The 17,985-nt window shown below is 38.0% G+C and overlaps 1 protein-coding gene across 3 annotated transcripts in view; it reads right to left on the reverse strand.

Annotated features, from left to right (window-relative positions):
- The window catches only part of EFHC2 (EF-hand domain containing 2), an 83,594-nt gene that overhangs the window by 14,963 nt on the left and 50,646 nt on the right, over positions 1–17,985 (reverse strand). For all 3 annotated transcript variants that reach the window (XM_044442768.1, XM_044442767.1, XM_044442769.1), the window contains exons 5-11: positions 14,802–15,053; positions 13,562–13,672; positions 13,156–13,294; positions 8,727–8,892; positions 7,688–7,830; positions 5,450–5,646; positions 3,670–3,803 (exon numbers count right to left, since the gene is read on the reverse strand). In XM_044442768.1, coding sequence (XP_044298703.1) covers positions 3,670–3,803; positions 5,450–5,646; positions 7,688–7,830; positions 8,727–8,892; positions 13,156–13,294; positions 13,562–13,672; positions 14,802–15,053 — 1,142 coding nt within the window. The remainder of the gene's footprint in view (positions 1–3,669; positions 3,804–5,449; positions 5,647–7,687; positions 7,831–8,726; positions 8,893–13,155; positions 13,295–13,561; positions 13,673–14,801; positions 15,054–17,985) is intronic.

Raw genomic sequence — 17,985 nt, forward strand, 5'->3', positions numbered from 1 at the left:
ATGACAGCTGGGTCTGCAGACACAATAAAGAGCCCTCTATACATCTTAACAGACTCCCTCTAACTCTATACTAAGTAACAATTTCCAGAAGGGTAGTTCCAGACAAAACAACAAGGAATCTTTGGCACCATAAGCCTTTGTGGATGCTATCTACTTCTGCTGTGAACAGTGTGCACAAATACTAGAAGTAAACAATGTCCACAAAAATGTAAGCCAAAATAAATTTGTTCATCTTTAAAGTGCCACAAGACTGTTGGCTGTCTTGACCCAGTATCTCTGTGGGAGTTTCTATATTATTATTACATTTCTATACCACCGGTAGCCAAAGCTCTCTGGGTGTTTATAACAATACCACTGAATCTGAGCTTCCAAGATTAGGCAGAATCAGGCACTTTAGGCTGATATGGCCCCTTACTTAAGTGGCTTCTGCAGGTCCCATCTTGCTGGGATGCAAGGAGAAAAAAGAGAACCTGTGCTATGCCCCAGTTTGCAGGTTCAAACCCAAAGTGATTTGAGTTGCCAGGAACTTAACCAAAACATGCAAAGGAAGGAAGAACTCTTCCAAACAAACCTTGTTCTTTCTTGGAATCTAGAGTGAAATGTAGATCAAAATTTCTTTCCCAAACCGCTCCTATAGTGTTTTACCCTGGTTCTGAATCCAATTATGTGGAAAGTGGCATGTTTCTATCCACTTCAATGCACAAGAAATTAAAGCAAAGGAACTTGCTGATTGTACTGGCTGTTCTCTTTTCCCTCCTGGTGAGTAAACTTCACTACAAATCACCATCCCAAGTAAAGCTAGAAGCATGCTTTTATAAACCTTGGGATTCACGATTCTGCTCCTCTGTTGTTTGTTGGAGCTGCTGGGCATACACACACCCTGCTTTCTCTATTCACTGCAGTTTGGATTCTTAAGAGGTTAGTCAAACACAATTTACTTGAAGCCAAGAAGCCAGTTTTTGCCACACCATGAAGTTGCAAACTATACTTTTGGAAACTATGTTCTATCCTCCAATTGTTTTTCCTATGAAATTCTAATACTGTATGCATATTATGCACCTTTGTTACTGTTCTGACTATGCATTATGCCCTTGGTCAAGAAATCTTTCTGACATGAAGAAGAAAAACTTTTAACTTAATTTAATTTAATTTTACAATGTGCCTTTAATTTTAAAATGTGATCTGTGTCTTCCATGCTTATTACACTATAGTGTTCAGTGTATTTAGAAAGAAGACACCTCATTCTCTACAAAGTTTTGGCCTTTTCCAAAGAACTTTCTTAAACTCTCTTTACTTTGTGCTCTTTTTACTGATGGAGTATATATTATGTATCTTAGATAAATGCAGGACTATCATTTTCCAAAAGATACATTAATGATATAATGTATCCTTATTTTAAACAAATACTTATCTTATGCTATCTTTCTTATATATTCTGTTTGTCATACTAGCGTTTATATAATTCATCTTCTCTGGAGTTCATGTACAAGAACATGCTTGTTCCCCTCCTTGCTTGGACTATTTAATAAAACATGTCTGGCCAAAGAGAAATGGAAGTGGGGAGAGACATGTGAAGAGCCCTATATTCTGAACAGAACAGCAATGCTCCCTAAGGCATGTTTTTTTCTTTTTCACCCTGAGTGGAACTTCTCCAGAGGCAAAATTTTGTTTCCAAGATTCTGTTCAAGCAGATAATATGTAACTAACATAATAGATTAACTTTAATTATAAATCAGTGTGCAAACAATATGGTGCCTTAATTCCCCCCCCCCTTTCTTCATTTTTCCAAATAAAATTTTTTTAACATGACATTTATCTGTATTCTGTCTCACTTTCCCATGTACAAGGCCACATGACGGCTAAGCCATCCTTTATGTTCTTAGAATATTTCAGATGGTTTTGCTAAGTTCTGTGTCTTCTGGCCTTTAGATTAGAAAATCCCCAGCATCTTTCTCCTCCGCTCCCACCACCCTAGATATGGGCTGAAGTACTCCCTAACTCTCAACCAGATGGATGGACTAGGTTGAGGTGAGCAACCTGGTGCCCTCCAGATATTTTGAACTACAGTTCTGATTAACACTTGTTTCTTGGCTGAGGCTTATGCATCAAACAAGGATTATGAGGGATACTCACTGCAGTATCCTGTGGGAGAGGGGGACAGCCTGAGTTGTCTTGCAGTGCAATTCTTATGGTTTGGTATTTCCTTTTGAAGGAGTACAAAACCCTTACAAAACCTGTTTGATCAGAGGCTACATACTACAAGGAACAATGACCCTTCAAGACTGCCCGCACGCATGTGTGTGCACTCACACACACATGCAAATGCACACACATAACTAGCACAGGTGCAAGGAAAACTAGGTTTCATAGATTTGCTGGAAGTGAACAGTAACTGGAACTTTCACAGCACAATATAAATCTTGCCCATTTTTACTCCAGATCAAGGTGACTTGGAATTGAAGGTTAACCATCAAGACAGTCGCAATTTCATACCAATGTCCTGGTGTCTGGATATGCTAAACACAGATTTTTATTTTTTTAAAAAAAAACCTTTAATTGGGAAAAGTCAGGGAAAGGATATGTTGAAGGAAATATTTGTTTCCACAGAGCGGTGTCATATTTAGCCTGGCACAAAGATTAGCCATACATAAGTAATGTTTCTGCAAGATCCATAACTATTACAGACATTTTTAAATGAAGCAAGATGTGCTGCCAACAGGGCAGGGTTTTGGAGAAATCCAGGGCCCCACTCAGCCAAATGGGCAGGAGGGCCCCCAAACACAGCAGGACCAACTGAGTAATGTATGAAAATAATAAGCATTACCATCGAAAGGCAAAGTGCCCCATAAACCCATAATCTATGACTGAGTGACTGAAATGCTGTGTCCAGCATAATCCTGAGTATGTTTACTCAGGTGCCAGCCCAACTATGTAAAGGTTCACAGGATTGCATCCTCAAGGTTTTAAGCAACACAACTCATCATGCAATTGTTGCTGTTGTTACATGCATTCATAGCATTGATAGAACAGGACTGAAACTTAGAAAAAATATCTATTAACAAGAAAATGGATCTACCATTACTTCTTTTATCTATATCCTGCCTTTTGAGTGAGGGTGAGAACATGAACATTAGAACATGCCAGTTATAGCAGGCATGAAGCATTAAAAGCTGCATTCTGTTGTAAATGTTTATGAATACAGAATTGTGTTGCTTAGGAGCAGAGGAGATGTACTTCATGTAGAAGCACCTACGGGTCAATACCCCACATTTCCACATTTCTAGGGGAAAGGGCTGGAGAGGTCACCATTTACTCTGTATCTGTGAACAACTGGTGCTAATCACAGTAGACAGCATTGGCCTGGATAATCTGATTCGGTTTAGGACAGCTTCATGTGATGACATGTTCATGCTGCTTAAGTACACAGCTGAGACCAACAAGAACCCACACAAGTCTAGTCTGCAAGAAAATACAAAGAAATGACTTCATGGGCACTTTAAAGAGGTTACACTAGGCAAACTTGTTTAAGGAACTATACACAGCCCAGTAAATTTTCTCTCATCTTGACAATGAGGACCTCACTGGAGAGATCTGAAAACTTACCAGAATTTAGTAAATAAATACCAGAGTAAATTAAACTGTCTTTCCTCTAAGCTTATAGAGTCTCACCTGAATTCATCATAATCAATAATGAAGGTGTGCTGAGGATCTGTAGCTGCAAAAATCTGCTTAATTTCTCTTGACCGAGGTTCTCCTATTGCTTTCAGTTTGTTCAAAATTATGTTGATATTGGCCATTGCAAACTGGAAAAGTAGGAAAGGGCAAGTGAGAGCAACACAGCATGCATTTAATACAAAGTAATGTTCAGGTACTATATGGCAATGTGAACAATGAAAACTATAGAAGTCAGGTTTTTTTCCACTTATGCCATTTAGAGCTGATTTTCATATAATGAAAATTCATGGGATCCTTAATCCATAAACTGGTAGTGCCACACCAGAGCAAATGAGCTGGTTGCCTCTTGCATAGTCACTCCTTCCACTCTGCATCTGCTTTCAGCTACAACCTAGGATTACCCTATTCCTGAGCTGGCCGATACAACATTTTAACCTGGAACTCTGGGTTGTTGAGGAACAAGCAACACTCAGTTTCAACCCAACAATAAACCATAGTCTGCATGTCACATCAGACAGTCCATTCTTTATAGCATGTCACTAGTTGGTCTTTAGAAAAAAACAACGAGTCCGAAAACAGATTTTGTAAAAGTTTTCTCAAGCCATGCCAAATTGCACTTGAGATAATCATATGTCAGTGTAGAATCAGATTACTGCACATCCATTCTCCAAGCCTATTAAAGAATGCTTCTTCTAAACTGCCTTAGCCCACCAAGGAAGCAACCTCAATCACTATATTCTCCCTGTTCCACACAGACCAACCTGGGATAGGCAAAGATACTGGTAATTTTATCAGAAGAAATTAATTATCAAGTACAACCAGTGCAGGTGGCAAAAAATTGTGAAATCAAATTCAAACTGTGAAAGTAATTCATCTGCTTTTTCAAGGAGATGCAATTATCCTCCTACAGTAGGTCAGGTACATTTGAAAACACACACTGTGCACTGATGCAAGACAGCCATCAAGAGGGATGCCGTCATCACACAAACACTTTGTTTTGTGTAGAGTTTGCATTCAAACCTAGAACTAGAGGATAACCCTCAGTGTGGCTAAACTTGATCAGTTTCAAAACATATTTCCACTTGCCTGGATGTGTAAAATTCAATTTTAAATACCTTTTAAACGAACCTCTAGAGAAAGTGAATCAGTAGGTACAACTACATTAAATACGTTATTTCAACAGAATCTGTTATGTAGCTACACATAATATCCGAAATACCAGAAAGAAGCAAAGCTAGCACTGCAATAATGTCATTTGCAGCATCCTATTTTTATCTCCTCCCTGTTTGGTTGTCCTTTATCCACAGACGGTCCTCCACAAGTGGTATGAGAAGAAGCAGCCATAACAACTATCAGATGTTCTTATGTATTTTGTTTGGTTAGCTTCTGCTCCTTTATCTTTGGCATGGGAAAATTAATTGGTACAGCACAGACTGTATCAGCAGTGCCCTTTTGGGCTTCTGCTGTTTTATTCCTGTCCAGAAACAAAGGCAGGATTATATCATTTTGAAAGTCAATCTGTGAATTCGAATCATCAAGCACAAAGTACACTCCATGGCATTTACCAAACACATTATTTTGTGTCCATTGTGCCTATAACGTGTTGAAGAGACAGACCACTTTTTCATTACACAGTTTTCAAATCAAATAACAAAGAGTCTCTGTTGATCTTGGGGTGAATAAACAAAGGTTTTCATAGCCAACATTATTTAAGCAAGATAATAAAACTGCATGTGCCTTAAAGGCCAAATAAGGATTGGAAAGCACAGCTTGCCTCATTTGCATGCTTCTCCATGTAGTTGAAAGCATACTCATCAGCATCCACCAAAAGAAAGATGTGGCCATGGAAACACACTTTGGCTCCAACATACAGATCCTCAGCTGTGTAGTATTCAGACAGTTTGCTCTTATAGAGCTCCTGCCCAGGCTTCTTAATACGACTTCTTTCCAGGAATTTCCCACCAATTACCCCTGTAACAAGAGAACCATAAATTAACAAGCTGTATCTTTCAGAGAGAAACTAACAAGTGTACACTTTAAAATTTGACAGCACCCTTGGATTTCCTGTTGTCCACACTGAATTATCCATAGCAATCCCAATCATTTTCATGGGAGGCAGGTACATTCCTTGCTGTGTTCATTTTCATGCCAAATACTTTTCTTTTGTCTTTCATGATGAGGGAAAAAAGGCTTTATTTAGGAGTTTCCATAATCAAGACATAAACACTGGGAACTCTGCCTTCATCTTGGAAGAAACTAGATGACTCACAAGGGATCCAGAGGAAGTTAGTCATGTTTTACTCTCATTGGCTTGGATCCTAAGGTAAGTTAACTTAAAGAGGTTCATAGAAGGAAAAATCTTGCCTACTTCTTACCCCTGCAGCTTTCTGTGACCTAAAAAACCCTCTCTAGTTAGCTTGGGGACCCTCGTGAACAGTGTGAGAGGGCTACAGGGGCAACTGGGAAGGGAAGCCTAACCTGCTCCATTAATTTATGGGTTGAATGTTAAGTAAGTTAACAAAATTCATGGGAGGGAAGGAGAGATGAGAAACTTTCCTTCCATGGACTTAACTTATCATACATAATTTCTGGCAATTTACCTCCCTCCATATCTTTCTTCCCTCTGTACCTTGTCTCATTCTCAAGGTATGTTGCTCAGGAAGGTGCTCAACCTCCCAACAGTGTGATCATATGGCGTCATTCACAGAATGTTACAGAAGGGCCACATGATGTCTTTATATTGTATTCCCCCTGGTTTTCTGACCACTTCTTTTTTCTTTTCACAAAAATCCGTAAGTTGGAAAAGATAAAACTGCACAATACCTTTTGATTGGTAGTGCTAAGAGCCCTCTGATAGCACCCCAAGTCACCTGCTTAACATCTGTTAGGCGGCTGTAGCATCTGCCCTCAGACCTAGCCCTATAACACACTAACTCCAGCATACCTGTGGCTAATTTCCTCTTTGTATATGCATGCCCAATCAAAAGTCAAAAAGCATGCATTAGGGACCATAAAATGTTTCATACTTATTATTTTGTGATGTAAGTGTAGTAAAACAGAATGGGAAGTATAATCAAATGCCATTTTGTCAAAATTATATGGAAATGCAAAACCTGTAATACTTATTCAACCACAGCTGGGTTCCGAAATCTTCCTTTTACAATAAAACTGAAAGGTTAAAATAAAATCACATAATATTCAAGGTGTGATTTAAGTCTGTAAGAGCATGAAAACACAGAGTCAAGAATAGAAACCAAGCTGTTGCAGCTTCCTGTCATCTAGTCACTAATATATTTTTTAAAACCTGTATACTGCAGCATACACTCAGGGAGAACAGAGGATACTGAGCAAAGCTGGCATTATTCTATCTCAGATTAAGTTGAAGAAAAAAACTTCATCTCTGTGGAAAGGAAGTGAGGAGTGAGGAGAAAAACAGTACATCTAAATATTATAGAACTGGCACAACACAAAGATAAGGAGTGAGGTGTATTTCTAAATGACTCAAAAGCAAAAAAAGAAAACCTGCAAATACTACTACAAACCTGAAGCTGAGCTGTACTGGATTAGACAAAGACCTATTTAGTCCACCAGTCTGTTCCTACAATGGCCAACCAGAAAGCTCACAAGCAAGACATGAGTGCAAGAGCTATCTCTTTTGCTCATGTTTCCAAGCAACTGGTTTTGAGATGCAACTCTCTTGCTATTATCAGCTCAGTTCCTGATATTAAAATATTAGTTAATATTAAAATATTAATATTATTCTGAGAATATTTTAATATTAGTTAAATATTAACTAAAATAAAAGGATAAAAAGGTGCATAGATAATTCTACTAAAAGCCAGTTTTTCCACTCTCCCACAAACACAAATGATGCACTCCCCAACTAGTAGATGTCTTTCTCACCAAGTTCTTTCATGTATTTATTTCCACCAAACTGATATTTTTTGTGCTCATTAATAAAAACCCTTTCCTCTCTTTACTAGAATTTCTTGCCATGGAATTAATCTCTCACCTGTATTTCTCTGGGGAGGTTCAAAAACAGCAATGGTGTCATCACTCAGAAAAAAAGAAATAATGAACTTCCGATCCTTGTCAACAGGATCAGTAGTAATAAGTTGTGCAAGAAACCGCAATATATTACTTTCGAGGCCTTGTCTGTAACAGCAGAAACAGAAGATGCTCAGAACTTTTCCTTTATCCGGAGAAGCAATCCCTTTCTTTTGTAAAATGAATAAAACATTACATACTTGATTCATCTTCTTTATTACTCATACCCTTATAAACTAGGGAAATAATTCCACTGTTCAGATCCAGTTTTACCTTTAATGAGTTGATTTGTGCTATTAAACCCTTTTCTTCTGGAGGGGAACCACTCTACATTAACAACATGTTTAACACTGTGTTAATCTTAAATTTCAATTTTAAAGACAGAGATGTTGTCAGTGTCTGTTCCATAGTCATTTAGTGTTTGGGAGATCAGATATCAAAAACAATACAGAATAAGCGATGCTCCAATATAAATTCTATTGTATACTGACAGCTGTTACATCATCTTAGGATCTGTAGCAACTCTGCAGGCCACAACATGCTGCATATGCCTGGAATCTCTCCCTGTTATTTACAAATCACAGTAATCCAGTTACTTCGATTTGAAACCCTTTAAATAAATCCCAGAAATGCTCATAAAATAGATGGAGCATCACTAGGCAGCACAACATGTAAGTAATTATATAGTGGAAACAGGAGACATGGGGAGGGGAGGGGAACTTTACCACCCTATTTAGTACTAGACGTGACCAAGTTATGAGTGCAGTTGTTCTTACCTTCATCTGGAGCTAGCTCTTTGCAGTTCATGAAAATCTAGGCATTTATACTAGGAGAGCCAGCCCTACATTCTGAGAAATATCTGTTTAACTCACAGTAATTGTGAATGGTACAGTGCCCATTTATAATATCTCTTGACATATACATATTCATGACAATACCCCTCCACCTTACATTTCTACAATTTAGAGAAGGGGGGGATGCCGATATTGCTTTTGCTCCGATACCTGTCTTTTGCCATGAATTTCTTGAAGTCTTTCTGGGGTGGTTTGGGAAGTAAACCCATGCAAGAGCAAAGAGAGTCCTCCTCAGAGCCAAAACCATGGTATGGAGGAATCACTCTTTCTACTTTTGGAATAGGTGGAGCTTTGTATGGAATTGGAGTAAAGTCCTCTGCAAAACAAAATCAACAACCAATATTTTACTGTTCACTTTTAGAAGATATTAAGAATGGTTCTAGATTTTGATATATGCTGTCTCAGTCTATAGAAGCAGAATCATTCACCCTTTTTGGCAGGAGTAACTGAAGGATAAGTATGCCTTTTAGAAAAGCAAATATTTCCTCTAAGCAGAAACCCCCAATTTTGGGGAAATTTTTCAAGTTTTGCCCTCTGGGAGAATACTGTTATTGACATTTTTCTCTGCTTTCTATCAACTTCTCTCTATGGATGGGAAAAAAACTCAAATTTCCATGAGCCTTGGTAGACTGCCAAAAAACAAAAGACTTTGTTTGACCTAGAAATGGGCCCAGAATTTTCAACCCTATACTTTTCTATCCATCTTTTTTTCCTAAATACAACTTTAATACCGGCAAATTCATCTGTATTCATCTCATAAACATGATTTACTTATCAACATTATTACTCCAGACAACAATGTATAAGTTGGCTGGGACCATTCTGATCACTACATACTGACAGCTGGGTTAAGTAAAACTATTTGGGGTTAAGCCAATTTATTTCCATTGAGTTCAACTGCTTTACATCTGTACATTTTCACTGGTTTAAAAAAATTGACAGACATATATACATAGTGAGCTTGAAAACAATCAACTCTGAGAAAGATTTGTATGTGAAATTAGAAAGTAATGGTGGGCATGTAAACAACAAAGGCATTCAAAATTTTCTAATGTGCAGCAGTCTCCATGCTGGTGTTTCTGGGTTTCAAGACTTGCATAACAACTGCAACTCTGATTATGATCTTTCTTGCATTCCAACAGTGCCACCTAGTGCAACTTGAGTAGATGGGCTAAAGAGAACTTGTAATTTTAAGTGGTGTCCCTAAGGAGGGAAAAGTTAGTGGTAGGAGAAAAACCATTTTCGCTATTTCCCTCCTGCTTGGCAACTACAGACTACACTAGGTCCAATTCAAAATCAGTAACACTGCATTGTGTTAATGGAGCCTAATGAGAGGAAATGGTTCCTGTTGCTTCCCACGCACAGGACCATCTCTGCCACTTCGCTTGCTTGGGAGATGGGAAGCAACAAAGGTCATCTTCTGCTGTGGAATCCCACAAGGAAAGAATAACTGTTAGAGATGGTGAGGTGCAAACTTGAAAGAAACACAAGATTTACTGATTTCAGTTATTAAAAGCATGTTAAACAATTGAGATCACTAGACCTTAGTTTTGGCCCCAAATTTTGTTGGAAGAGCTCTATTTCCCAGGAAGCTCAATACTACTATTACTATCCATTTTATTAATATACCCCCAATAGCTGAAGCTCTCTGTGCAGTTTACAACAGCACATAAAATACATTACAACAAAGTTTCACTTAAATATGAAGTTTAGTCTGTAACACTTGACAGTTCCCATTCTTAAATTTTCTTGTATGTTGGTAATGGCCCTGTTTCTTCCTCCTCCTCCTCTTCCTGCACTCTTTGTGTTTTCGGAATTCAGCAAGCAAGACAGTAATGGGGATAAGCAAACTCTTTCTGCAGTAGTCATACATCCTCCCAGAACCTACATAGCTTAGGACATGGTACTTTCAACATCAAGGAACCCAACCCCAAGTGGATCTGAATGTATTTACTGCAAGCTTAACAAGAGTCTAGAATTTTGCCCAGTTCTGAATCACTAGCAAATGTGAAGAGTATGTAATCCATTTCTTCACCCAAGTTATTAGCGTTACAACGAAGAACACTAAAGCCATCATTGATCCTTGTGCAGTCAATTTATTTTTCCTTCCACCTTGTGGATAATTCATATGGTTGCAGACTGTTAACCATTTGTACAGCCAACTTAAGGTACTTCCCCTTTCTAAACCACTCTTCTCCAGAACAATTTAATGTTTTATAGGCTAAATCAAGAAGTCCAGATATATTGCTTGCTCAGCTTATTAACTTTGTCAAATTTAAGTTTATATATGATTTGTGCTTAGAAAATCTACACTGGGCCATTAGAACTTCTTGAGAAAAGTTTTAAAATTAAGCATATTACAAGGTGGCGGAATGTGTAAATTATTTAACTGTTGCTTTAATTATCTTGACCCTAAAGTTAGTCATGACATGAAATGCAGCATATTTAATACATGAACTTATTCTTAGTATCCATCACAAGAACCACCCATCATGAGGAATCTAGTGTCAATCTAGTTATCCAATTTTGAAAGAAGCATTAGGTTAACTTTTATGGATAATTCGGCACCCATGGATACAAATATCTTGTGAAGCCAATGATAGTGCATGAAGAAAAACTGTGTTTTATTTAGAATCTGAACACATTTGCAAAGCAACTCCATGGCCCCTGGGAAGGTATCCCAGAGACTATAACATGTAGATTCCTCCACACACCAAGGCCATAAACACACTGATGGCTTTGAGGTGAGGGGGAATCTGAGTAGGGATTCTATCCTCACTGCTGCACCTAGTCCGCACTTTTACCTCTGGCATTTCATCTACTCTGCCTGCAGGGATTCAGATGGGCACAGTGCCCTGATCTTGGAATCTTCAGTCTTGTAATTATGTTCCATTTATTTTGACAAGGCACATCCAAAGAATTATGTTTAGTGTTGTGGTTCTAATCAGCAATATATTCACAAACAAATTAGGTATGAAGTCAGCACAAAAATAAGTATTTCTTATTAAAACTGTAAAGTTATCTTGACATTTATCAATGTAATGAAAATATCAGAGCAAATGGCAACAGAAATATCAGTAGCCTTAGTGCAATCTGTGATGATTAGGATTTGACAATGGCACAATAAATGTGTTATCTTCTCTAAGCTGTGAAGCTTTGGAAAGAATTTGACAGAGAAAAACAGCTTTTAAAGATTAGTTAATATATCTCTCTGTGCTGAACACATGTGTCATCTTTCAGTAAGTGAAGAAATTTTCAGTTTTAAACTCAAGTCATTTCCTCTAAGCTAGATAACTTTTAAGCATAACATTTTGCCAAACATAAAATAAAACTATCTACATATCCATCAAACTCAGGCCCATAAACACTGAATTTTAAAATTAACTCCAGTTTTAAAAAGCTGTAAAATTAGTGCTGCTAGCAATTTCTGCCCAGAATGGAATGCAAGGAGAACCAGATAAAGAATTTGCAGGCAAATTTAACAACATCTGCTTAGAGTTTTTTTTATTCCAGAGGTCTCCATGATCACACTGGGCACTAGGGGATATGGGAAGCTGCATTATATCAGGTCAGACATTTTATGAATCTAAACCTTTGACTGACAGCAGTTTTCTAGGCTAGTATCTCAGATAAAGGGCTTTTACATTAACAAAGTTTACCTGCCACCAAAGACACTGTTGCCCCAAGGGTCCTAGCTGGGCAGTGCACTTCACTACTGCATCTACCTATTTTTTTAGCTGGGGGTCTTTTTCACACCCTATAGAAGCCTATTAAGAATCTCTCTAAGGCTTATATAGAAAGCAAAAAGCCCCCTTGCCAAAAACTGGCTGGAGCAGTTGACAAAAATGGAATAAATGAGAGGAAAGTGGTAGGCAGGTCCAATGTGACTGATAGGTAGGAGCAAGGAGCTGGCCAGTATTTGTAGAAGAGGAAAGTTTGTCCTTCAGTCACCCCTTCTTTCTTCCTGTCACATTGCTCACTGAACTAGAACACTAAAATGAACTTTTAACACCCAGGTGACATTAAATAATGTAAGAAATAAGCCACTGCTATGACCCTTAAAGCATTCCATCAGTTCTACATAATAAATAATCCTTTGGAATATTTTGGAACTCCAATTTCTCTTTCATTGTAAAGGTTCAACACAGACACACAATCTAGATTCCAATAAAGGAAGGGGAATTTCATCATAATGGCACTAGACAGCATTCTTGCACTGAAATGAAGCAGTTGCATAGGTAGGACTGGCAAGGACTGTCCTATTCACTTCAATGGAGCATACATCTCTGCATGCCTTTGAACAAAAGAAGCTTTCCAATTCAGTGAAGTGACTACAGCAACTGGAAGTGCAGGAATCCCATGTACACGACACTAATTCCCACATGGAGTTTCATATCAGGGCAATAATATAGCATTTATTCTTTGTTCGTAAATCTTGTCATTTATATAGATTATAAAACTAAATATTCATCTACAAATATAAAGCATGCAAAAAACAAAAACACCCCAACAACAACAAAAAAACAACCTGTACAAGTTCATAGCTTAAGAGTAGCACATCAAAGCACCAGTTACTTACTGACTCCATACTTTGTCTTATAATATTCTTTGGTAAATTCATCACAATCGCAGAGAACTACCTTTCTTCCCCAAACATTGATTGCTGACCCTATTCTCAGGTCACAGTCTTTATAAAATTCCTGATGTACAGCTCCTGTCTAGTAATAGAGGAGGTGGAAAAAAAATATACAAATCCTTTAAGATTCTGAATTTGATTTTTGGTGTGTAGGTGCTGGGGTGGGGGGAGGGAGTGGAAACTTGAAATAACACAAGAAAAGGAAAACCCATATTCCAACCTGGGCTGTTTAATCACTGAGGCAACAACAAAAGTTGTTTTCTGTGTAAGCTTTTAATTTAGAATTTGGTGTGCTTTGCATAATGGCTACATCATATTCAAATGTGTCTGTATTAATACAGCTGTTTACCTTACGATTGTCCAGAATGTAACGTCCTTTATTCCCCACTAGACCTCCAAATACATTCAGCACTGTCCTATCTGTGATGGTTCCAGGCTGGTACAGTCCCACTGGAGCATACTGGAGTGTTGGGGAAGAAGAGAGAGATTGTTAACTATCAGAAAAATAAACTGGGTACGTTAAATTTTACAAACTACTAGGAGGTTGCCATACATTAGGACTCACTGTCCACTTCCACAGGCAATGAGGTCATGCCCATCGCCTACTCAATGACTTCTTTAACTGGAGATCCCTGGGACTGAGCCTGGGAGCTTCAGCATGCTGAGGGTATGTTTTACCACTGAGCCATGTGCGCTCCATTATTTCATGTTGTAACTGAGTATAATGTCATATTTGAGCAATTTAGGTAGGTACCAACATGCCAATAAAACTTGGCTCAAATAATTCCCAAGGAACTCTTTTAAAAATCATACATTTGATAAATAACTATAAATAATCATATTCCTATTAGAATTTAACAGTACTGTCAACATTATTTTGTATTAGCCAATGATAAATCTGGCACACATAATTCTGGCAAAGACCCTTCTGTCTTTCCTCATCTTTCTAGAGTATTAAACCCAGAAGAATCTTTGTCAGATCTCTGGAAAGCATTTTTCTTATTTTTAATATTTATATAGTGCCTTTTCATCTGTAAGAAACCCAAGGCAGTGTACCAAATATTCCTCTTCTCCATTTGATTGTCACAACAACCCTGTGAGGTAGTTTAGGCTGGGAGCCCCTCTTTCCTCCCCAGTCTCTGGAATACTGTGCCCTGCAAGTAGCAGCATTTCAACTGCAGGAATAGGGTAAGAAAGATTTCCTTGACATTTTGAATGAAGGAAGTAGCTGCTACCAAGAAAGGAGGAAAGAGGTCCATGGACTGGGGCTAGAAATGATGAGGCAATTTAAAACTTTCTCTGCAGAAGTTAATTTCTCTATCCCCAGAAGTGTTTTACACATATGAACAAGATGGATCTTTGGTCTCATCCATCAGGGCTTTTCTTCTGGGCTCTTCTTACTGAAATTAGGAGCAGATGGATCAGAGATCTGTAGGTTTGGAGGCCTGCATGTGGGTTAATGGGCATGCACCCCCCTCACCCATTTTTCATATGTACACAGGCAGGTACACATGTATGCATCCATGTACCGCTGCCCTACACATGGGCACACACACATACATGCATGCACACACGCATGCACACCTTACCTTTGGTAGCTTCTGCCTATTGAGAAACAGAGGTACAGCATCCCGACCTGAATTCACTGGTATCACTTCTTTGACTTCAATGGTGTCATCAGCCAGAAAATAATGTAGCACCACTTCTCGAACATCCCCAAACATTGTTTCTGTGTCATCCCAAATGCCATAAAAGCGTAAAACATGCCCATCATGCTCCAGAAACTGCTTAAGTGTGTCAAAGCGCTCATATGGACGCAACGGCTTCATATCATCTATCAACTGCAGGTAAGAGAACAGAGGAAAAGGGCTTTTTTCAATTAATTAAATTCTGCTTAAATACAGAAAAACTCTACAGGTACTGAAACTAGTTTTTACGACAAGTTTTATTCATTAAAACTTCAGTATCTTTTAATAGATGCCCCTTACATAGTATCAGGAGTCACTAGGGCTAGAACCACACACTGCTGCCCTTTGTGGTAAGACACTCGGAGCTTTCAGAATACTGGGAAACATTTTAAATGAGTTATAGTAAATGAAAGATATGCTTAAGGTAAGGAAGCATTTGAACAGTATTTTCATCCTCAGTATTGTTTCAATATTGTTAAGTTTTCAAAAAACATTTTACAAGACTCCTTACATTTATTCATACTTCTATTTATGTGCAACCTAAAAAGCAACATTTGTTATTTTACAATAACTCCTATTTAAATAATAATATGCTATAATCTGTGAAATGAGCATGTAAGGAAGCATATTCAACTTTCCTGAAGGTTTTCCTCCCCAGATGAAGCAAAAAAATCAATTTTGATGGAAGCCGCCCCGAGGCTTATGCAAATGGAGCGGCATATAAGAATCCCAAATAAATAAGTAAATAAATAAATAAATAAATAAATAAATAAATTTGTTATTTCTTGAGCTGGTCTTTTACACCAAATCAGAGATATGCAAAAGACAGATTTCCAGATATTTAAAACATCTCATAAGCACCTACCAGAATGGCCAATGGATAGGAATGCTGGCAGTTGAATTCCAAAATATCTGGAAATCTACCATTCTGCCCAACTGGACTTTTAACTTACCAACAAAATGGGGGTTGTGCCTTTTCTCAAATGTACCTGTCACTGTATCTTAAAAATATTGCCTTGTTAGATTTAGTCTATTAATAAGGTTAAATAAGAAGAAGCAAGGCAGCTGGTGGCAGACAGAAGAGAGCCAAAATATGTGGAAGACTCGGCTATGAGGGTGCATGTCAAAGAAATATGGGAAAGGTATGGCAATATTTCCTCTGTGGAAACAGGAATGGATGATACATCCAATAGCCTAAGACAAGAGTAGAGATAATAAGGACAAGGACAAACCAGAGCACAGTGGGGTGGAAACTAGGAAAGAGAATGAGAGAAGAAAATGCTGTTCACAGATGGAGCTGGAAGAACATAGCAATGCAACAGAAACAGATAAATGGAAAGGCATACATAGAAACCATAGCTTTCATCCAAGTGGTATAAAAAGCTTTGTTTACCTTCAGAAGGCTAAAATATGATTTTTGGGTTACAGTGAGCTAAAACTGGGTAAAGGAAGGAAGAGAGAAAAGCACACAGCAAAAAGAATCCTGTTGCTTCTTCAGAACACTTACTTCAGACACTGTGACATCACAGAGGAAAGAGCAGGGGGAGTTAGTGGGAGGGGGACTGGGAAAGGAGTTAAGGAGGAAGTAAGGTGCTGAAGTAAGAAAGAGGTGGAAAAGGCATTTGGTGAAAGGGAAGAGGGGAAATGACCAGAAGATCCAGTTAGGAGGGAATGGATGAAAAATTGGTTTGTTATAACGATCAAGATAAAAATAAAGTATAAATAAAATAAAATGACAGAAGGAAGTAACAGAGCTAAAAGCTTTTGATGGCAAACATTGATGATAATAAGACCAACTGTCTTTTAAGCCATAGATGTCACTCCTTCCTCAATGAAATATGTTCTTGGAGGAATCAGATTCTACAATGCTGTTTCACAATGACAGAGAGATTAATGATTCTCTAAATCTGCCATAGTCTGATCCAACCATACTCCTGGAGAACAGATCACTGTTATATTTGTCAGATTTAGCTGGGCTTAAGATATACATTCCCAATCAGTTATTTTACATGTCTGCTAAAACACCAAGTATGGTAAACAAATACCAATAGCAATATAAATAGACATATTTGTAGCTTCCCTAATAGTTGTTGTATGCAGCTAAACTAAAAAAAGTTCCATCACAATTTCTGCCTCTAGAGACCGGAGGAAAAATAAGATTAAGGCTGCAGTGCTAATACTGACTTACCTGAGAAGAAGTCCCATGAAATGCCATAGAACTTACTTCTGAGTAGACATGTATTAATTAGATTGTACTGTAATCCACTTAAGGGAATATCAGCCTATTTTATGTAGCTTGTTCTCTATCATTTACACTGTGTTGTCTTCACGTCTTTATTTTTGCAACAGACAAAAGAAGCTATATTCTTTTTCTTTCTGATTCTATTTTTCTCCCTTGTTTCATGCTGTCTTGCAAACAAGTTGTAATACAGGCATAGGAGAGGACAAATGATAACAAAGAAAACTGGTACTAAATGAATCTGAAAGTTACTATAGTGTATTTATGCTTAACTCAAGAAGATCCCAATTAAATCTGCCTTTTAAAGGAAGGGGTAGTGGTGCACTTGTTCCAAGATGTATTACGAAAAGAAACAATAATGTTCCTGCACATTCATTTCAATGATTTAAACTACAGCAGGGGTTTTGACAAATGGTACTGATGGTCTTCAGTAAAATGCAGAAAACAGGTTAAGCTTGGCCAAGAAATGTCAATTCAATAGATTTATTCCACCTAATCTCTCCCTGGAGTATCTATTTATCACAATGTTTCTCTTCAAGGCTTTAAAACAAACTTGCTATGAATACATCACAACCTCATTCAGCACAAAAAATGACTCCCAAATCATTCAGTGGGACCAGAAAGAAAACAATTTGAATAAGTTGGTACTAAAAGGGGCCATATAGAGGCATGGGGGAGGCATTAAGGAAAAATTCATATAATGAGGATGCTTTGTACAGTTTTGTGTTTTAGAGGCCTGTGGCAAGCATTCAGCAGCTTATCTTGCATCCCAATATATATTCTAGGCCTCACCTTTCCTCACCTGTTCATGTGACCCAGCCACTGTGTATGATTTTTCCCATCCCA

This window comes from Varanus komodoensis, unplaced genomic scaffold, assembly GCF_004798865.1.
Source record: "Varanus komodoensis strain SLA01 unplaced genomic scaffold, ASM479886v1 scaffold4, whole genome shotgun sequence".
Classification (NCBI taxonomy): Eukaryota; Metazoa; Chordata; class Lepidosauria; order Squamata; family Varanidae; genus Varanus; species Varanus komodoensis.